At 32.2% G+C, this 21108-nt stretch overlaps 3 protein-coding genes across 7 annotated transcripts; 2 read left to right on the forward strand and 1 right to left on the reverse strand.

The window, feature by feature from the left end:
• Nucleotides 1-123: 123 nt before the first annotated feature.
• LOC111287548 (uncharacterized) lies at nt 124-8124 on the reverse strand. Of its 2 annotated transcripts, XM_022878170.2 has the most exons (10): nt 7875-8124; nt 6852-7008; nt 6523-6706; nt 4357-4427; nt 3642-3779; nt 3461-3552; nt 1961-2232; nt 1441-1526; nt 1188-1289; nt 124-530 (listed from the first exon to the last, which is right to left on the reverse strand). In XM_022878170.2, exons 1-10 carry the CDS (start codon nt 7961-7963, stop codon nt 369-371), a joined length of 1353 nt encoding a protein of 450 aa, XP_022733905.1. In that variant the 5' UTR covers nt 7964-8124; the 3' UTR covers nt 124-368. The 2 variants fall into 2 exon arrangements, with proteins under 2 accessions (XP_022733905.1, XP_022733906.1); XM_022878171.2 differs by lacking the exon at nt 1188-1289 and having other exon boundaries at nt 7875-8115.
• Nucleotides 8125-9434: 1310 nt separating this feature from the next.
• LOC111287208 (uncharacterized) lies at nt 9435-16021 on the forward strand. 3 transcript variants are annotated; one of them, XM_089758967.1, is made up of 7 exons: nt 9435-9584; nt 10964-11083; nt 11631-11716; nt 11846-11906; nt 12445-12531; nt 13469-13561; nt 15886-16021. In XM_089758967.1, exons 2-6 carry the CDS (start codon nt 11003-11005, stop codon nt 13559-13561), a joined length of 408 nt encoding a protein of 135 aa, XP_089615093.1. In that variant the 5' UTR covers nt 9435-9584; nt 10964-11002; the 3' UTR covers nt 15886-16021. The 3 variants fall into 3 exon arrangements, with proteins under 3 accessions (XP_089615093.1, XP_089615091.1, XP_089615092.1); XM_089758965.1 differs by lacking the exon at nt 15886-16021 and having other exon boundaries at nt 13469-13701; XM_089758966.1 differs by lacking the exons at nt 9435-9584; nt 15886-16021 and adding an exon at nt 9672-10577 and having other exon boundaries at nt 13469-13701.
• On the forward strand, nt 13546-20003 carry LOC111287207 (putative GPI-anchored protein At1g61900). Of its 2 annotated transcripts, none has more exons than XM_022877555.2 (8): nt 13546-13561; nt 16347-16475; nt 17102-17956; nt 18371-18616; nt 18739-18753; nt 19034-19174; nt 19318-19365; nt 19763-20003. In XM_022877555.2, exons 2-8 carry the CDS (start codon nt 16442-16444, stop codon nt 19831-19833), a joined length of 1410 nt encoding a protein of 469 aa, XP_022733290.2. In that variant the 5' UTR covers nt 13546-13561; nt 16347-16441; the 3' UTR covers nt 19834-20003. The 2 variants fall into 2 exon arrangements, with proteins under 2 accessions (XP_022733290.2, XP_089615090.1); XM_089758964.1 differs by lacking the exon at nt 13546-13561 and adding an exon at nt 16081-16224.
• The last annotated feature ends 1105 nt before the right edge of the window (nt 20004-21108 follow it).

Here is a 21108-nt window from a genome sequence, read left to right on the forward strand (position 1 = left end):
ATCCATGACAATGAACAATAGACTCGTCAATAGGATACCAATATGTAATGGCAAAAAAATTTGTGATCAAAATAAAAACAAAAAAACAGCATTCTCACTCAGCTCTGTTAATGGAATTCAAAATTTGCTGTACAATGAAAATGTCATTTCTCAAGTTCAAGGTAAATGTACAAAGGAGTGCTTGCTTGGCATTACAAATGTGTGAAATTACATGCCACAGTACAAGTAGGAACATCTGTTGGCCTCTACTTGAAAAGAAAAACATGCACATTGCTCTCTGAGCCTCTTTGATCAACAAACAAATGGGATTTTGAAAGGGGAAAATGAGGTAACTGTTGGTCAATAAATAGTAAACATAAAATTTGAGTTCAGCTAGCCAAATGGCTGGGAGAGCTGTTAAACATACTGTGCCACATGTATGCCCTTGAAAGTACCATTTCAAGCTCTTGATATGTCCAGTTGTGAGTTGGAAGGTGTTGAAGGAACATCACCAACTCTTGAAAATCAAGCTTCTGAAGTTTATCCGACCACTGAAAATATGAAACATAAGGTTCATCAGTTTAGCTTTGCAAGAGTCTTCAGGGTTATGAACAATCATAGAGAAAAGAAAAATATTTCCAGAGAAATCCAATATTGAAGTATCATTAATTATGTAACAAAAATATTTGCAGTTGAATGATTACAAATCACAGCAGCAAAGCTCATCAGCAGAGTCCATAACAAATCAGACAAAATAATGGAAACAATGAAAAGAAAATTTAAGGAAAGAAAGAAGAAAAGCAAACCATGCAGAAGTGAAGTTCAAATTACTTCTTAACAGAAACAATAAGTAATCAGGCAGTTGCAGCAATCCAGGAAAACAAGCATCAACCAATTTAAACAAAGTAAATTTGAGAGAACACAAGCTCTTATCCCTATGAAGGAAGCTGCAAGAGATGCTCGCTTTCTGTTTGAATGTCATCCATCCAATAGCTTCACCATTAGCAATCATTATGTTTTTTACCAGAGAAATAGTCATTCTTTTTCTCTTGGATAAGAAAAAGAAGAAAGAAAAAACACGCACAGACAAACGCATCTTTTTATTTGAACAATTATCATTGCTGTATCTCCTTAAGGTAGCAAATATGCAGTCAAAGATGAAGGCTAGTAAATTACATCAGCACAAAGGAAGTTAAAGCACTCCTCACCGTTAAAAGAAAACTGGCAAATATGTACACAAGGAAATCAGGCAGTGCATCTCCTTCAGCAAGATAGGTGTCCCATAGACGGGTTACTAGATGGAAAGGGATCTGTTAAGCAAAAAAGATTAAAAAAATCTAACAGAGCCACAAGAAAAATTAAAAGTTGGACTAGTTTTTCAATCAAGCATAAAAAAGTTTGAAATGCAGGATAACTAAACAACTAAAATGAATGGATGTGGATAGTGGGATTAAACCTTACCTCACGGATCAGTAGACAGTTGAACCAGCGAAAAGCAAATTGAAGAAATTCAAGTCCTTGGTCCTCCATATGTCTAGAAACAGGTTCTGGTACAAGTTAACAGAATAAAGCAGTTAATAAGACAAAGAGATGAAATTAGAACATACAAACTATAAATTAAATTTTAAGTAAATAAAGAAAATCACATGTACATTATATATAGGGGATTATTACACGTTATCCACAAAGATAGACACGCACAAACACATGCATCTTTTCTCTGTTGCCCTTAAACTAAAGTAAGTGCACGTGCGCACACACACACACTCACACACAAAAACCTCTTGTCTTTCTCTGTAACATTTAGAAGGTGCTTGCACGTGCATGCATAACCTCTTGCTTTCTTTAGAACCTTTTACAGAAAAAAAAATGTCTTCACAATAAATGAAGGCTTAAATTTCCTTCGTAAAGAAAAAGGTGATTGATTTCTTGAATCAAAAAGAACACCAGGGAGACAAATGAAGGACCCTAAATATTTTACCATCAATACGCCTAACCAATTCCTTCAGCTTAAATACAAGCCTTTGAATTCCTGGTTGAGCAAATGTGTAATGATCTTGCATGCCATCGAGCAACTTTGACATGCACCAATAGCAATCAGCTTCTATATTGGAGATGTTCTCTGAAGATAAATCAGAGATTGACCAACTATCAATGCTCCGTTCTAAGTACTCTGATAAGAAGACAACTAGAAAGGGTGTGACAAGATCATTTATCCCCTGGACATATCCACTTGCAGGATGTCGAATGGCCCTGTGGATAAAGGTGAAGAAAAACATCAATTACCCCCAAAACAACACTGGGATCTCATAGCATCTTCTCAAGCTGCCCAAAGTTATAGCTCCATTTGAAATTAATAATTAATAGTCATCAACTTTCACTCAAAATATGAAATTTAAACACAATTTAATAAGAAAAAAAAGTGATCAGGGCACAGCACTAGAGATTTACATTAGAACTAGAGCAGCAAAATGTCAGATAGTAGATTTAAAGCTCTGCAGTAATAAAAAATATCATAATACGACATGATGCCTAAGCTCTCCAAATAACAGCAATCATGAAGTCATTATAATATGATAGACAGAAAATCATGTTCACATTTCAGAAAGAATCAAACGATGGATCATACCAATATTCGAGAGAACTTTGTTATGTCTACTGTTCATAGGCCTACTAAACATGGAAGATTTACCAGAAGATAGAAAACATCATAGTAAAGGCAATAGTTAACAGTTGGTGCAGGATATCTTTGTAAAGTATTCACACACTAGAATCTGAACTACAGCATACAAATTATTTGGATATAGCTTAAACAAGCATCTATCTTAGTGACACGTACATATCCAACTGCAGTAGTTAAATAGGATCCTACTTAAGACCATTTGGGGTTCCACACAATCAGAAAGTAGAATTAGATTGTAAACTTCTATGAATAGTAGAATTGGATCGTAAAATTCTATGATCCTATCAACTACCATAAAAAAAAAATCCAAAAACTGTATCCTAACACAGAACAAGAAAATACTCAAACATATAAAGCAAAAAAAATGAAGCTAGTAGGAGGAAATATCTTGGTTAATCAAAGAAAACAAATCAGGGATTGAATAAATATAGTACAATCTAAAATACTTTCTAAAATATAATCTCTTAAGAACTGAATGTGAATGTAAAATTAACACTATTTTGTTGTTGTTTTGTTACTTGCTTTCTACCATTTGTATTTTGCCTCCTCCAACGTTGCTTTGAAGCAACCGTAAATAGTAAAAGGAAAAATAGTCATTCCTTAGGATATGTATAATTAAAAATGAGTAATAGTTAAAATAAACTAATTCAAACATAATTGTTCCATATAGAAGAATCAAGCATTCTGGTATCAATAACAGCAGAAATAATTTTCAATTCTTAAAAAATATTGTCTGCTTTACATGCTATAAGAAAGCCATCAATAAATGTGAATTCACCAATTCAAATACCATCTTACCATGTATAAAGAATGCGCTCCAAGGATTTTTGAACTTGTGCTTGCTGAAAGAAAGCAACATCAGGTACAGTTCTAGGACAATCAACAGCAATCTAACAAACAGAAAAAAATAACAATTGTTAATAATCAGATATAGAAGGCTGACAATCGAGTTTGGGAATTAAGTAAGGGCTAAAGGCACCTGGCGAAGCATATTGATCTCATCATCTGACCGTTCAGTGTCCGGAATGTCATAAAATTGAGCAACACAATCAAGATACTCAAGGCGTTTCCTCCTTAAAACTCCCTCCCTTCTATCTGAATTAGGTGGTGCATATCCCTGTTGTCAGTTAATATTTTAATTCCAAACAAGCAACAAAATTTATTTAATAAAGACAACCTAGATCCATTAGGCAACACATTTGTTAAACCTGGATATCAAATATGAGACATGTAGATTCTTCAGCTCTAAAAAGTGGCCTCATTTGTTCCATTACTTGGAATAGAAAGCCACCAAGACTACATAAATTAAGAGAAAGCCAACCCCCTTAAATTGCATTTGTAATAAACTAAAACCAATACCTCCTAAAAAGGATACATCTAAAAGCAAAGCCTAGTATCTTGGCATCATTAAACAGAAGAACTCATCACACTAGGAATGCACCAATTAACTGGTCATAAAGCTTTAAAAGTACAATCCTGTGGATCATATAGGAATTGTTTATTTAGAGGATTCTACATGGACTAATTAAAAGTGGCAGCAATTAACAGCAAAATCATTAGCATCATTCTAATGCTAATGGCATAAAATAAAAAATTCACAGCCTTTGCAGAAAAGCATAGGAACAAATTGGTTCATACAGTCCAAGTCCTCCCGATTCCTAAAACTGATAGTTTAGTTTGAACATCAAGCCTACCAGCAGAAGTCTCCATACATTAGGACGCATGTAAGGTGGAACACCACTCCAAGCTAACTCACGTAATCTCTCTGCACGAGGACAAAACAATAATCAAAACTATGATCCTACTAATAAAAAGATTGTGAAACTAGAGTTCAGGAAAAGCAAAGGAATGGCTAAAGTGTAGGTTCTCTATCACATCAAGAAAGATGTACTGATAGCTAAATTAAAGTGTTTTATGATACAAATTAACACAGAGAAAAGTGCATATAGAATAATAAAAGACCAGAATGAGTATGATCCACACATCAGACTGCAGAATGAAGATGTCAAGCCAAAACAGTATATTGTTTCTTGCTAATAAGATAGAAAAAGTGGGTATTCAAAGATGAAAGTAAAAGCTTCTAAAATGTACAACACAAGCAACAACAAATCAACATCACATCACAGAGAGAAAATTGAAGATAGGCAAGTAAAGCAACAAATATAGTCAAGTAGAACCAAATAATGAACAAAATCATTACATAATATCCAACACCAATATCTAGTCCTCTTTGATTCTACTAAATGACTTTTTCCAGATATGACATCACCCATTAGATGTTAATTACTACTAATGCATAACTTAAATGCATAGCATAAAAAGATAATTTAAGCAATCAAGAAAAACTCAAAGAAAATTGAAAACTGAAGATGCTTGTTTTTGTTCATTCTATTTTTACCAATTTTGCCTTTTTTTTCCTAAAGATGCCTTGTAGTGCCTATTGCAATAGTACTTTTTTGAAGTATACAAGCGATCAAGCAAGTGGACTTAACCTCGGAATATTAGCAAGGTCCCTAGGTTAATTCCATACTTTGGGATGCTAAAGAGAGTTTTTAATCGGTAGGTCAGATATCAGATGGGTTAAAAATTCTTCCCTTGACTTTTTTCAAGAGCATAATGAGAGTCTTTCATGTATATCATACTCCACATATGGTGTCACACTTACCTTTTATGACAAAACTTACAGTAACAGCCAATCACATTCATCAAAAAATATTGTTAGAAAATTAGATTAATTCCAAGGTTTAATATTATATGTAATTTTTAGACACATAAAAATGTAATATGATTTCATTATTTAGCATCAAAGTATTTTCATTCAAGTCCTAGATTTTTAAATGCCTCCCCCCTCCCCTATTTTCTATGCTAAATCTTTAATCCCTCTGCAGAAAGTCCAAGAGACAAATCAAATTTTGCCATCAAGTTATTGCTTGTACTTATTGCTCTGCTTTTACCTTCTATACTTCAACTTTGAACTGCAAGTTTCTCACTTTACTAGCAACCTATTCGTGCATCTCCTCAAGTATTCTTTAGTAGAAGTACTTTTTCTATATAAGTTAGTTGATTTACAGGCTATTCTAGCTGCTATTTGAACCTCAATTTGATTTTTTAAACAAGAGACAAAAAAGAAAGCTTCATAATGTTCCTGTAACTCTTTTACACATTGCATGTGCTGCAAGCCTTTTTGTTTTGGAATGGGCTTAGATGGTGCCAATTGTTAGCAGTAAGTTTTCCATAGATATCATTCAATATACAATTGCATATCCTTCTGGTTACTAATTTAATTGTTTAAAAGCAAAGCAAACCAGAATTTGTTCATAGCATCTATAGATGTGACAGTTGGAAGAAGGGAAAAAGTTTCTAACAGTTTTTAGCAATGCAAACACCATGATAATTCAAAACTTGTAAGAGAAAGGAGAACACACTTTGATAAAACAGCTCATACAGTGATATCAACATTTAGCTTTAGCATCGACAGATTACAAGCAGTCCTGCAGTATTCTTAATATATTAAAAACTACATATATCTTGATGTCATCATGCTATTCAAACTTTACATATATCTTAATGTCATCATGGCATCACCAATTGACAAGAAACAAGCTGGTGTTTGCCTTAGAAACAGCTTCTCTACTAAAGAAGCATAAGCTAGGAGTTTTGCAACCAAAAACTAAGAACAATTATCAAAAACTCAATTTTTGAGGTAGACCAAGCCGCTTGTAGAGCCTAATTCAATTTCACTCTATAATATTTTTTGAATGGCTCTAATCAAGTAACATTTTTATAAAAGTTTCAGTGGGGTTAAACAGGCTCTAATAAATATATAAATCATTTTGGAAGCAACAAAGTAGACACGGTACCTAATATGACCATTTGCCCTGACACCTCTCTAGTGAACTTTGTAACCCTGGCAGAATCAGTAGCTCTTGCACCCATTGCAGACTTCTGAACTTCTTTGGCAGCTTTCGGGATGTTCAAGTTTGAACAACTTAACTTATCAACAGTTGTATTACTATCTGAGTTATTTGTATTTCTGACCCCTCCCTACATGAAAGGAAAGTTTTTCAGTTAATAATATTACTGACTTTAAAGAACTCTAAAAGCCACACTAGTACTACAACAATCCTTTTTTAGTACTGTAGTAATAGAATAATTTTTAGACACGAAAGATAATCACTCTCAACATCACCTCCATGGATTCGTCCATTTCATCACTTGTGCCAACGTCGTTCTGTGAGAAGCTTCTTTGATAACTGGGAGATCGTTCCTGTAAGCCAGAATCATCAAGTGGATCTGGCCTTCTGGTCAATAAGACTTTACCAGGAATACTGCGACCCTTAAGCAACCTTAATAACAGGCATAAAAGAAAATTATTATTTGTACCCAAAGCAATAATTGTGAAAGAGGCAAATGCATGAAGCAAAGTTAAGAATGGGTGAACACTCCAACTCTCTAAGGACACCATAGCGAAATAGTTACATAATTTGTTAACATGTACTCTCAGATAAAGGTAGTTTCTAAATCGACAATGATGGTAAACGCAGCATTAGCATTTATATTCAAGATACAAGTAGAAATCACCACAAATTTTCTAACACTCATTAAAACCACATGGACGAGGTGATAAAGGTGACATAAAAACACAAGTCAACTTTGTTCCATAATCTTTAGGAACTTCCCACGTTCAATAATTGTCCTTTTTATTATCAGGAAAAACCAATCTAAACGAAAAGGAATAACCTTTTTTTAATCCCTGTGATTCCTACGTTTCACCTACCATAATGTCACAATCAAATTACAGCATACACCAAAATCAAGACATGTTCAGGAAAATAAAGTTGAATGCTATCATCTAAGCACAATGAATCATTTTCCAAAAAAAAAGAAGAAGAAACTGGGGCTATGCCATTAAGTAGAACTAAGAAAGATCTGACTTTAACTCCCAAAAGGGTGATTAAATCTAAGTGCAAACATCAGCAATTTATACCCAACAAACAGAATTAAAAGTTTTTGGAAAATTAACATGACTAGAGAAATGGAAATGAGAATCGAAAGATCCGAAGATATTTCTCAAATGGGTATCTAAATCCAATGACAAACACGGGCACAAGAATCCAGATTCAACATTGACAAAACAAGAGAGAAAAACAAAGAAGAAAAACAGAGAAAGAAAAGTAAAGTTATGGGAAATTGGAATAGAAAAACAAGGTACCCTCGGACATTTCTGAGGGTTTGGTTGAATCTGGAATCAAGGCTTTCTTTCTTATGCTGATCTTCTTCTCCGTGGCTGTTGTTGTTCATGGTTTTGTTGTAAGGCGCTGTTGTGGGAAGAGCATGCTCTGTTTTTAGTCCTTGTCTGTGCCTCTCTTTCTCTTTTACTACCAGTCGCTTGTTACTTTTCTTCCTTCATTCTCATGTACACAAACACAGCTTTCTGGACCAATTATTCGTAAATATATTTAATTTTGGTTATTTATATTCGTTTATTAATTTTAATAAACGAATTTTAAATATTTTTTAATGTTTATTTATTAAAAAATCAATACGACTAAATTTAGTTAAAATTTATTTATTATTTATTTATAATAATAATATTATTATATTTTTTATTTTTAATTATATTTTAAAGTTTATTTATATTCATTTAATATTTATTTGTCTATATTTATTTTATTATAATTTATTAAATATTTATAAATATTTTTATTTTTATATATTTATGAATATATTCGTTTAATATTTATAAATAAATTTGTTTAATTTAATTAAATTAAATATAAATATTTTATTATTTAAATAAATTAAACTTAAATGAACAGAATAATTTTTTTATCAATTACGAATAAAGTTTGAATGCTTTTAAAAATAAATAAATAAATCACAAATAAATATTTATTTATTTATTTATTATTTATTTATAGCTTTACTCTATTTCATAAAAAAAAAACTAAAAAAAAATGCAACATTTAAATTTTTTCCTTTCAAAACAACAATATTTTAAGCATATATTATAAAACTTGATTATTCATATATTCATATAATATAAAATATTAAAATTTATATATTTATATTATATTTTATCTAAAAATTACGTATTTTAATTTATATTAATATAAAAATATAAAATATATTATTTTTTAATTTTTTAAATATATAATAATTATTACTAAAATTTTTATTCATATTATTTTTATATATTTTATTTATATCATATAAATATTATATTATTATATTATATTTTAAATGGATATTAATTTCTTACATTTTCATTATTTCACACAACATTATTAGAACTAATAATTGGAAATTATGAGCCATCACCCTCATGGGTTGGGCTATGCCAAGCCAACAGCAAGACCCATCTTTAATTTTCTTTAAAATATTTTTTTAAAGAGCTTTTTCTTTTATTTAAAAAAGAAAAACAAGATTTCGACAATGATATCCATTGGGCTATTGTCATGTCCCGTCCTCCAAGTAAGGGCGAAAAAAAAAAATCAAAAATTTTGTATCAAACTTAAATATTAAATATATATATAATTTAAATAAAATTTTTAATAAAAAATATAAAAAAACAAATTAAATTATACATTTTAAATTTTAATAAAATAAAATTAATAATTTTATATTAAAATTTATTAAAATATATTAAATATTATATAAAAATTAAAAATTAATAAACTAAATCGAATTAAATTCGATTTAAATTTAATTTAAAATTTAAAATTTAAAATTTTATAATATTATATAATATTTAAAAAATCCAACTGAATCTGATCCGTACAGATATCATACTAACTCTAACTCACTGTGGACCAAATTCCCATGTTTTTAAGTTTTACGAGTTGCTTGATTTGGATTGTAGTTTGACTTGTGTTTTCTTTTGTTCCTGTCTTTTCCACTGCTGGCAAATTCGTGAGTTCAGGTTTGCATCAAACACCCAATTACTCATCTCTCTGGGGCTTTTTCTTTTTTGCTTATACGATGTTTATGCCTCGCTTCAGTTTTGGGTTTTCTAGATTTGAATCGTATTTGAATTTTTCAACTTTCTGAATCTTGGGTTTTTCATAAAACAAGAAATGATCAAATAGGAGACTGAAATGCAGAGAATTGTACCTTATTAATTAGAAAGAGAGAGAGAGAGAGATTTCAGGTCAAGATTTGGTGTCAACCAAATTTATTTAATTTGGTTTGCAATTAAAGAACAGAGCTATAAATGATGAGGCGGCAACTCTGTGACAACTAAAACAAATTCTTGATATAACAATTGTTCTTTTGGCATGTAACAAGAAAGCTTAGACAGATGAAATTGACTGCTGGAGTTAACATGGGTGGGATGTGTAAGACCTGACAATCTAAAACATGACATGAAAAATATAGGAAAATAGAACATAAGAGTGACACTTTTTAAAATTTTAGCAATAACTATACGTGGGTTTAAAAAAAAAATGTATTTCATGTTTTCGTTTCAACACTAGCACGTAATTTTTGTGTAAAACATAATATGAATATATGAATTTTAGTTTTTTACACAATACGAATACACAAATCATCACTATTTAGGTTTCTTCTTAACATCAGAAAGCTTATATATTTTTATGTTGATCAAAAGTTTTTATGTTCAGGTTTTAGATAAATCCAGTTGCAGCTTATTCTTTATTTCAAAGCATGAGGAAGATTCTGTTTTTATTCTAAACTGGTTTACTCGTTAGATAGAAAGTGACAAAAAATGATATTTGTATGAGTGTCATGTTCTTATTTAGTCTATGAGTGCAGTGAGCTCCTATGCGTTTCTTAATTTTCAATGATCTGACTTATCTATATCTATATTATGGATTTGAAAAATTTTTTTAAAAGATTAGATTTTGGTTACAACTGTTCTTTTATCTACAACATTGGGAACTCAGTATTGATAAAGGTATGTAGATATATTGACTATGATTTAGATAATAGTGATGCGAGTTGTTGTGATGGAAAGTCTCTCCCTCATCTCTCTTGACTCATGCACTCGAACTTGAATGTGCACACTTAGACTGATAGAAGCAATAATCTTTGTATTGATGACCAGAGAACCTTCATTAATTTAAAAAATTAAATGATATTCCACATGCTCTATGCTGTTTGACACACTGTGTCAGCTAGCCCTCTCCCTTTTGAGCATATACATTATGCTTAGGAATTATTACTATTTCTCTTATTTTTGTTGACTCAATTTCTTATGTGTGTGCCTTGCTACACTTGTCTACATGTATTACACTTTCTTATTTGTTTTATGACTCTAAGTTTTCTGTCTCTTGATGTCAGAATTTCATCAACCTGAGTTGATCTTGCCACATCACAAGGATGGCATCTACAGCTTGTTTTATCATTGTGAGCAGGAATGACATCCCAATATATGAAGCTGAAGTTGGGTCTGCTGCTAAAGTATGATGTTTGTTCGCATCTATCTACATAACTATTCCTTGTAATGAAATTCTATGTTATACATCTGGAAACCCAAAATTGTTTTGTTGTACTTGCTTGGGCATTTGCACCTTACTTTTTCGGGTTCATACGCCGTAGCTTTGAACTTTTGATTATCCGGGAGTAATAATTTTGTATTGACTTTGAGGGAGATAATGCTCATTTGCTGAACAAAGAATGTTCAAATGTTAATTGAATATCAGATTTGCTTAGTATCCCTCAGGATGTATAATTTGAAGTATATAATGCATCAGACCTTTAATTTGGGTCAAATTAATTATTAGAAAGTATTTCTTTATTATCATGATGTTATTTTTGTGTCATAAGCTAATTTCCTATGTCTTGTATTTGTTTTATCTTTCTTCCTTTTTTTATACAATCAGTTGTGGTTGGATTTTCATAAGATTAACGTGTTTTTTTATACTATCTATGCTTGTGTATTTTTTGGCTTTGTATCAGAATTTGTTGTTACTTGTTGCTGTCTATCTGACTGCAATGCTTGATGCAGAGAGAAGATGCTGCTCAGCTTCATCAATTCATATTACATGCAGCTCTGGATATTGTTCAAGACCTTGCATGGACCACTAGTGCGATGTGAGTTATATTTTTCACAATACATCCATGTTAGCATATTCTGGACAAAAATCCAAAGCTTTGCTATATAACTTTGTTTCATTTTACTGCCAAATATCTTGATAACTTTTATTTACATTTCTGCTGCAGGTTCTTGAAAGCCATTGACAGGTTTAATGATTTGGTGGTATCAGTTTATGTAACAGCTGGTCATATCCTTTATATGTACTGAACTGACTTACATTTGTCATAACATATAAGTATGTATTTAATATAGTGCACACACAAGCAATATCCAATTGTTTGACAATTATCAAAAATCAAACTCAGGGAAAAAGAAGTTTTCCATTTAAATGAACAGCCTCATGTAAACTAGGAATAATTGTAGATTGTAGAGATTAAAGAACCTATTTAACTAGACCCTTAAAAACACACTCTAGTTCTGTATCTAGGCCAACTTAATGTTTGGCTGGTGTTGATGCTACATGGCCATGATATTGTTTGCTGCTCTTATGAGGATCTTTTGTCAGCCATTAAGGGGCATGCTGCTCAGTTACCATTGTAGTGTTGTACAAGAAGAGCAGTAAAGTTCTTGTCTTCTTCTGTCATCTTTATTATGCTGTCCATTGTTGTTGTCAACTGCATCTTTTAGTATTTAGAAGGCTTGAGAGTGTTGCAGTTCCCTCAAATTTATATTTTGTTATCAGTATTACTATTTCCAATTTAATATTTCCTTGATTTTTATCATACATACTCGATTTATGCTACTTCATGACTCTCGTAATGATGATGGAATCAAGAGCTTTTTCCAAGAGGTTCATGAGCTTTATATAAAGGTAACTACTGCTCCTCGCTTCTCCTGTTTACTCTTTTTCTCAGACAATTAAGGTTTGATTACACTTTTCATTCTGGCAGATAAATACACTAGGTCTTTGTCTTGATTTTTTTTTCTTTTTGATGCTTGTTTCTTCTGCAATGCTTTAGTTGTCAGAATGTGTTAGTCTCTCAGATAAAAAATCCAGGCTTTCTAGTATTCTCTATGAACAATTTCTAATCACATGATACAAAGATGCACCATGAGATTTGTATCCTAGTTGCTATATGTAAAGACTGTTAATGCCTTCACTGAAAGAAAGCTTTAACAAGAAGAAACTAATCAATAGACTTATTCAGACACATTGATGTATATTTGATACAATTTAGATCCTACATAGAAATAAAGATTCGATTGTAGTTGACTGGACTTAATATGTGTTTACCCTTTGAAGACAGGATTGTATCGATGAATGGTTGATGTTATTTCTAGTTTTTTTTTTTTTTATGCAGCATGGAAATTGTTGATTCCGAAATAGTTACAGGCATATGCCTCATAAGATACTAAAATCTTTAAGTAGGAAATTCTGCATGAAAATTCATCATGCTTAGAAACTACTATTTTCCAACTCTTGCTACTGTTTCCGATGACTTGTATCTGTAAGTCTATGACATTAGAGTCTATGAGTCGGTCCATATCACAACGTCCTCTGCATAGATATTGTTTTGTACATTCTTGTTGATTAACTCAAAATCATTCTTTTGCGTTATCTTTGTTCGTTTTAATTCGTTTCTTCTGTTTGCACTATGAGTCTATGATGGGAGAAATTCTTCAACCAGGATATCATATTATTTGGTCTTAGGACCTTTTCAGGAGGTTTTTTTTTTTCTCCCCCTTTTATGCAATGAAATATGATGTTTTGGCTGATCTTTGTTATCTGAAATATTGGTTATTGGCAGATTCTTCTTAATCCACTCTACTTACCTGGTTCCCGCATTACATCATCACATTTTGATACAAAAGTTCGAGCTCTTGCAAGAAAATATCTATAGGTATTATTCATTTGTTCTGTTGAAGAAGTTGAGTTGTTAGGAAATCAAGCTTTCCACGAGTACACGCCTTTTAACCTCTCTCTCATGGAACATTTGATTATATATGGTGAAAATCTTTCGCATTTCAGTTTGTGTTTACATGATTACCGGCTTTGTTTTTCGCTCTTTAGGTTTTTCTCTTTGTTCATGGCAAATAGTAAACGACAATGTGTTTTGAAAGTTATTTGTGAGAAATGATAACAGCAGATAGCATTTAGCAAATTTTAATAATTATTATATATAAGTTTAATAAAAAATATATTTTTTATTTTTTTATTTAGATATAAATTTAATATCTATTTTTTTAATAAAATATGATATAAATATATAAATTTTAATATTTTATATAACATGATTAAATGAATCTTCAGATTTAATAGAAAGTAACAGCTAATGTGAATATGAACCCTCGTCTCAATCCTCGTAAAGTAGAGAGCTTTTGTATCGGAATTTCCTTTTTAATAGGGTTTTTTTAGTGAAAGAATATAATAGTTATACATGCACTTATTATTATTTTTTGGGATTTATCATTTAGCACATAATATCTAAATATAAAAAAAATTGAAAATAAATTTTAAATATAAAAATAAAAGTATATTGTGTTTAAAAATTAAAAAAAAAATCATTTTGAGATATATTAAAAAAAAGGATTAAAATTTAAAATGAAACGGTGTGAGTATGGGGCAATAAAATGAAGAGAGAAAAAAAAAAGAATGAAAACCAAAACGCAGCGTTTTAAGGAAGGAAACCCGAATCCGAAGAGAAAAAAGTGAAGAGTAAAGTGAGCTTTTTTATCTTCCATTTCACCCAGCAGCACTCTGAAGTCTGAAGCAGCGTCCCCATTTCCCACTCACACAAAGAAACAAAGAAAACCTCTCTCAAATAAATAAAACTAAAAGGCTATCAAACAAAAGCTCCCTCATATTATTATTATTATTGGTCCTTTTCACCCACCGTCTCCAACCTTCTTGGGGTTTGATATTTTTTTACCCTCAATTTTCACCGAAATATGTCATGTGTTTCACATCTTCAGGTAACTTTTTTTTTCTCTTTTTGGGTTCTTTTTTTTTTGTGTTTGGTAGTTGAGAAAATGCTAGTAAAGGAACGAAATTTGGGTGGATTTTTTTTGGTAGCTGAGAAAATGCTAGTAAAGGAAGAAATTTTGGGTGGGTTTCCTTTTTTTTTGTGTGTGTTTGGTGGCTGATAAAATGCTGGTAAAGGAAGGAAACTTGGGTGGTTTTTTTTTTTTGTGTTTGGTAGCTGAGAAAATGCTGGTAAAGGAAGGAAATTTGGGTGGGCTTTTTCTTTTTTTGGTGGTTTTAAGCTAACTCTTCTTTGTTTGGTAAGAGAAGAGTAAAGTAAAAGTTTAAGCTTAGATATTTGTGTGTGTGGCTGTGTGTTTTCCCTTCTTTGCAGCTGAGGAAGATTTGAGAAATTTGAGAGTTTGATTATTGATTTAGTGTTTCTCTTTTAGGAAAATTTGTTACTTTTTTAAGCTTGATTTGGTTATTTTATTTAGTTTTGTGGTTTATGCATAAGATATTGCATACTCTTTTGTTTGCTAATCTAAGAAATTGTTTGGGAACAAAAGAGAAAATGGATTTTTTTCCATTGAATGTGACTTTCCTTAACAAAATCCTGTTAAAAAAGGGAAAAGAAAGCAAATTGAACTTTAGATGATAGCTACCTTGTTTGAACTATTGTTTTCCATTTTCCTTAGATTTATAGCTCTTTAATTTAGCTGATGCAATGCAAGAAAAGAAATATTGTTTCTAGTGTTCCTAAATTTAGCTTAAATAATTGCCGGATTGAGTTGGGCTATAGCTTCTGTCATGTCTAATCTGTTGTTTGACATCAGAAAATAAAAGAAATAGAAGAACTTGATACTAATTTACTAGAGCAGTGAAGTTATTTGAGGTGGATTCTTTATTTTATATGAAAAATACAAAAAGAGAAAAACTGAATGGAGCTTGTCTGAATGTGTGTTTTGCAATCAAGATGAGCAAAAACATCATTTCTGGTATTTTTTTGAAGAACTTGAAATGGTCCTTTGTTTGATAGTGAGTGACAGAGGGAATGCTTGTGTTGTCTATGGGGCTTACAAAAATTGTGGTTGGGAAGTGTTGTGCTTGAAACTTTGCTGATTGGCATTATTGTTGATCCTGCAGTGCAGAGTTCCTTGTTCTAATTACAGATTGTAGAGGGAAAGTGTCTTATGTGGGTTAAATTGTAATACTAGTTTAGTCTTGAAGCTTGCTTAACTTACTTTTTTATGCATGGTGCAGAAAGAATTGAAGGCTGTAGGGTTATACTCGTTAAGCCAGTATGTTTATACCCTGGATAGCTTATGGAAAGGATGAGAGGAATTAGCTGTTTTTACTCACTTTTGCTCCTTTGTAAATGCTTCCAGACAAAATCTAAAGGTGAAATGTCTATGACTATATGATATGATAAAAGATTTAGGGTTGAAACATGCATCTAGTGATCTAGTCTGAAATACTCTGTATTTTTTAAAAATAGGCTTAATGATATAAGATTTGTTACCAATGTTTAGGCACGCTTCATTTGCTGCTATTCTCCCACAACAGATTGAAGCATGTTGTGCTAGTGCTAATTTATTTTATGTAAGGATAAATAGTTACATTATTGCATGTAAGGATAAATAGTTACATTTAGTCTTCCATTATTTCTTATTGTCCATGAATTTTCTGTTTCACACTTTCTCTAACACTTGAAGCTGATACAGGTTTCACTGCATTGCTGCTATCGTAGTTAGGGTGTATGAACTACAAGAGGGTTTTCTGTCACATGAATCGATGATGCCAGAAGGCTAGAAGAGCTATGGACTGTTTTCAGACTGTTGGTCGTATTAAAGGCAAGTTATTTAATTTGCTAATTGGAGCTACTTATCTATAGTTTTAGACAGGGTATTGTGCAGCTAAAACAGCAGAGGTAGGGCAAAAACTTGATTTTATGATGGTGTTGAGCTCGCCATTTTCCTAATTTTAAGAGTACCTTATTCTATATGATATGGTAATTTTGATTTGGGGATATTGTATTATGATTGATAGTTAATTTTTCTATGAATATTGGGCAAGTTCTCAAGTTGTACCATATATTTCTAATTTTTCTTTGAAGATCACACTTATACGGAATTCTTACCAGAGTCATAATGATGAAATAAGTGACGAAGGAACTTTTAAGTTGTACATAGATCCTACATTTTAGCAAGCTTTAACATTTATATAACAGTATTCCCAATTAATGGCTAACCATCATTGTGTTTGATTAGAGTTTCCAGTTTGATTAGATACCTTAGTTCTTTTCGTTTGCCTTTCTAGCAGAGAATATACATGACGCTTTAGCTTTAAACTTAATAACCTTCATTCTAGACCTTATGCTGTTAGCATATCTGACAAGACAATTTAGTTCTTATTCTCTTTTATTTATCTTTTGAATAATTATCCACTTACACACATTGTGGCTTGTTTCTGGTTGCAGGTTCCCTGTGCCAACAGTTATTATTATTCATTTTTTGGTTAACCAGTTTCCGAGATGTTGCCGCATTGCAGACATTGCTTGACCCTAGTCATATTTCTTCCACATCTGAGCTAGCTAATCCTCCACCTACTGTATTATTTGAACCTATAGAAATATCCCCTGCTGTCATTCCTCGTTACCCTTACCCTGATGAATCTTTACCACCTCTGTATTCAACTTTTCCCAAAACATATGAACCAAATTTAACTGGAAGGTGCCCTGTAAATTTTTCTGCTATGTCAAACATCATGGGGAAAACCACATCTGATTGTTTGCTACCTTTGGCACCGCTTGTAGGAAATGTAATATGTTGTCCGCAGCTTGGTAGTTTACTCCGCATCTTCCAGGGTTACTACAGTATCAACTCTGATAAGTTGGTCTTGCGAAATGCTGTTGCTAATGATTGTTTTTCAGATATCATTAGTATCTTAGCTAGCAGAGGGGCCAACAATACAATACCTACAATTTGTTCTGTTAAATCATCAAGTCTGACAGGTGGGTCTTGTCCAGTGAAGGATGTTAATACCTTTGAGAAAATGGTGAATACAAGCAAGTTATTGGAGGCTTGCAGCACTGTTGATCCTCTGAAGGAGTGCTGCAGGCCAATTTGCCAACCTGCAATTATGGAAGCTGCTCTACAGATTTCTGGAATGCAAATGATACTCAATGAGAATAAAAATGTAGTTGGGGAGACTAATCATATTGATGTCATCAATGACTGTAAAGGGGTGGTATATTCATATCTTTCAAGGACACTCCCTCCAGATGTGGCAAACACTGCATTCAGAATACTATCTGCCTGCAAAGTCAACAAGGGTACAGTTTCTATGTATCTTGCATGATTGTTGTTCAATATTTACTTTACCTACTGTTTTGGTTGTTTTTGTTACCCAAGTCTTAGATGTAAGCTTGCTCGGATGTCTATTTTAGCTTGGGAGGGTTCTAGTTGAGATGATCTTATGTTGCATGGAGCCATCATTTGGTGAAAAATTGAAAGTGGAGGCAATGGGTAGTCTGAATGGATGGTAGATTTATGTTTGAATTACCTTCTTCCTCCATGTTTGATATGATGTATGTGTTCTTCTTAGATGTTGGTTCATTTTTATTCACCTACACTTTGTTTCTACTTCATTCCTTTTATATTGCAAGATATTTTAGCTTTTGTTTCGAATCATTTGTGAGTTGTTTTATGTTTTATCTACATTGGTATAAATGTTTTTGAATGTGCAGTTTGCCCTTTGGAATTTAACCAGCCCTCAGAAGTAGTTAAGGCATGCCGTAATGTAGCTGCTCCCAGTCCTTCCTGTTGTAGCTCATTAAATACTTACATTGCGGGGATACAGAAACAAATGTTAATTACAAACAAGCAAGCCATAATTTGTGCAATAATGTTCGGGTCAATATTAAGAAAAGGTGGAGTTATAACAAATGTTTATGAGCTTTGTGACGTTGACTTAAAAGATTTTAGCATCCAAGGTATGGTTTTCTGCTTGATGTTGTTCTTCTAATACTCCATTTTGCGCTGCTCTTTTATCTGATATTGAGTTTTCTTCTTTTCTTCCTGCCTGATGAATTTTTGCATGTGGTTGCTACAACAGAATATGGACAGCCAGGTTCGTTTTGTTTCCTAATCTCTTTCTTTCCCATACATTTACACATGCTTCGGTTAACAATAGAAATGGTGTATGCATGTGTGTATGCTGGCTGGACATGTGAGAGTCGTCAATGGACCTCTTTTTACTTACTAGAAATTTTTTACTCTAGCATCTTTTTCGTATTTTCTTCCTAGTTTTTATATATGCATTTATTAGGTATACTATTATGCACTAAAGTTTGAAAGAAATGCTTATGTATCATATGGACTGAAAATTTTGGTATTTTCTACCCATCTAGGATGCCTGCTACGAAGCTTGCCAGCAGATGTGGTATTTGACAATTCAACAGGCTACAGCTTTACATGTGACTTGACCGACAACATTGCAGCTCCATGGCCTTCATCATCATCGATATCATCGCTGTCTCTTTGTGCTCCAGGTAACTGTTTGAGAAAGAATGACTTTTGTATGTTTGCTTTTACTTAGAAGGGATCAACACAGTTGAATTGGGGATTCTATAAGGAGCATATTTGCCTTGTGGCTTCATCTTAATGTCCTAATGGCTGCTACTTGCTGTTGCAGAGATGTCATTGCGTGCCCTGCCAACATCAGAGATGCTGAAAAATCCTGGTGTGTAACATTTATTGTTTGAATTGCATTTTCTGCTTGGCATGTAGCAAATAAGAGGCTTAAGACTAGCAGATAAGAGGCTGTTCAATAAAGTTTGTCTAGTAAATGACACCATAGCTTGTCATAGAGATTCCCATCATGCCTTGGCCAAAATTTTAAACCACGAGAAATAACTTTTGGATGTTCAATTTGAAATGAACCGGACAATTGGTGTTCGAAATGGTAAAACGATCTTTTAGGAATTGGAATCAAGAATTATCATGTTACTTGATTTAGACACAATATATCGTCTTTGCTGCACTGGAATGTGGCAAATATGAGTGTTAATTCAAATCATTTTTATATATTGAAATTGTAGCTTGTTCTCTCCTTTATCTGAACAAATTTTTTTATGCAGGCTGCCATGGTTATACATTGGAAATCTTGGTACCCATTTTTGCATTTTTTGTGTTCAGTACATTTTTGTGATGAAAAAAGAGTTGTAGTTGGGGGTTGAGCTTGGTTTGAAATATAGGGGGCTTGTGGTGAATGGCGGTGATTGACATTGTGTGGGGGAATTTACATGTATATTTCCACCAACTCTTCAGCCTTCTTTGTGTATAGTTGTATCTATTTTCTTTACTTCTCTTTTTACAAGATTTTTTCCATCTCCTTTTCACTGCGTTCTCTCTCGGTATTTAAGATCAACTATCACACAAGTGCAATTTACATTACTTTAAAGCAGAAGAAAAAGGGAAAATAGGCATTGTGAGAAACAGTGCACTGCACAAACCATGCACTGGTGGACGAAAAGCAACCTAACTGATATTCAGTTCTAGCTTTATTAACTATGGAAATCTATAAAGCCACCATCTGAGTGTAGTTGTTCTTTCTCAATAGTTCTCCATTCAAATGGAGTAATAATTTTCTCGTGGATTTACAGCTAAGATCTTTATCATATTGCAAAGGGTTGATGTCACCAACGTTTCATGAATTATAATAAAATATTTAATATGACACTTGAATTTTAAAAATTTTTAGTACGATATTTAAATTATGAATTTGTTAACAAATATAAAATTCATTTTTAACATGATTAATTTTAAATGATAACATATTTTTAAAATTTTAAGTATTACATTGAATGTTTCGATATAATTCATGGATTATTAATTACATTATTCTATTGCAAATTAGAATCTGAGAACAAAATCCAAGTGAATAGTTAAAAAGCATTTATTGTTGTTTCCTTAAACCCCAAGCAATAAGAAAGAGGATTTAACATGCTGGTGCAGAGATCAAATAAGTTTATGCAGCAAAAAAATAAATAAATAGGGATATAATAGATTAAATAATCAACAGAAATCATACTGCTTACCACTGGAAGAACCGATATCCAGAACCCTGGTGGAAATGGCTGTGCAACATATGGATTATTTGGGTCTTGAACTCCATGAGGACCACTCATTTCTCCAAGGCCACCATATGAACCATATAATCCTGAACTAAAGCCAGAATTATAATTCAAAGTAGAACCATAACCAACCATAACCTGCACTACAAGAGAAAGGAACAGGAAAATCAAATGCCAAAACCAATCCAGTTTAAAGTGATTGCTTGCATGCATAATAAAGATCCATACCTTCATAACAACTACTACCATAGCTTTGTTCCCAAGGTATTGTGGGAAGAGGTCTACCAACAGGATTCTGTTAATGGTATTTGTATCTAAAGTTGAAACAATTTCTTCAGGTCTTTAAGTTC

Source organism: Durio zibethinus, chromosome 4, assembly GCF_047325235.1.
Source record: "Durio zibethinus cultivar Kanyao isolate XHJ-2024 chromosome 4, ASM4732523v1, whole genome shotgun sequence".
NCBI classification, from domain to species: domain Eukaryota; kingdom Viridiplantae; phylum Streptophyta; class Magnoliopsida; order Malvales; family Malvaceae; genus Durio; species Durio zibethinus.

Bases quoted from the DNA above. Each gene is read 5' to 3' on its own strand.
- LOC111287548 (XM_022878170.2), bottom strand. From the start codon at position 7,963: ATGAACAACAACAGCCACGGAGAAGAAGATCAGCATAAGAAAGAAAGC. The intron at 7,009-7,874 runs GTACCTTGTTTT...CCTGTTATTAAG, and splicing joins ACCCTCAGAAATGTCCGAGG to GTTGCTTAAGGGTCGCAGTA. The intron at 1,290-1,440 runs GTAAGGTTTAAT...TTTGCTTAACAG, and splicing joins ACTGTCTACTGATCCGTGAG to ATCCCTTTCCATCTAGTAAC.
- LOC111287208 (XM_089758967.1), top strand. From the start codon at position 11,003: ATGGCATCTACAGCTTGTTTTATCATTGTGAGCAGGAATGACATCCCA. The intron at 11,084-11,630 runs GTATGATGTTTG...TGCTTGATGCAG, and splicing joins AAGTTGGGTCTGCTGCTAAA to AGAGAAGATGCTGCTCAGCT. The intron at 11,717-11,845 runs GTGAGTTATATT...TTTCTGCTGCAG, and splicing joins GCATGGACCACTAGTGCGAT to GTTCTTGAAAGCCATTGACA.
- LOC111287207 (XM_022877555.2), top strand. From the start codon at position 16,442: ATGGACTGTTTTCAGACTGTTGGTCGTATTAAAG. The intron at 16,476-17,101 runs GCAAGTTATTTA...TTCTGGTTGCAG, and splicing joins GACTGTTGGTCGTATTAAAG to GTTCCCTGTGCCAACAGTTA. The intron at 19,366-19,762 runs GTGTGTAACATT...TTTTTTATGCAG, and splicing joins AGAGATGCTGAAAAATCCTG to GCTGCCATGGTTATACATTG.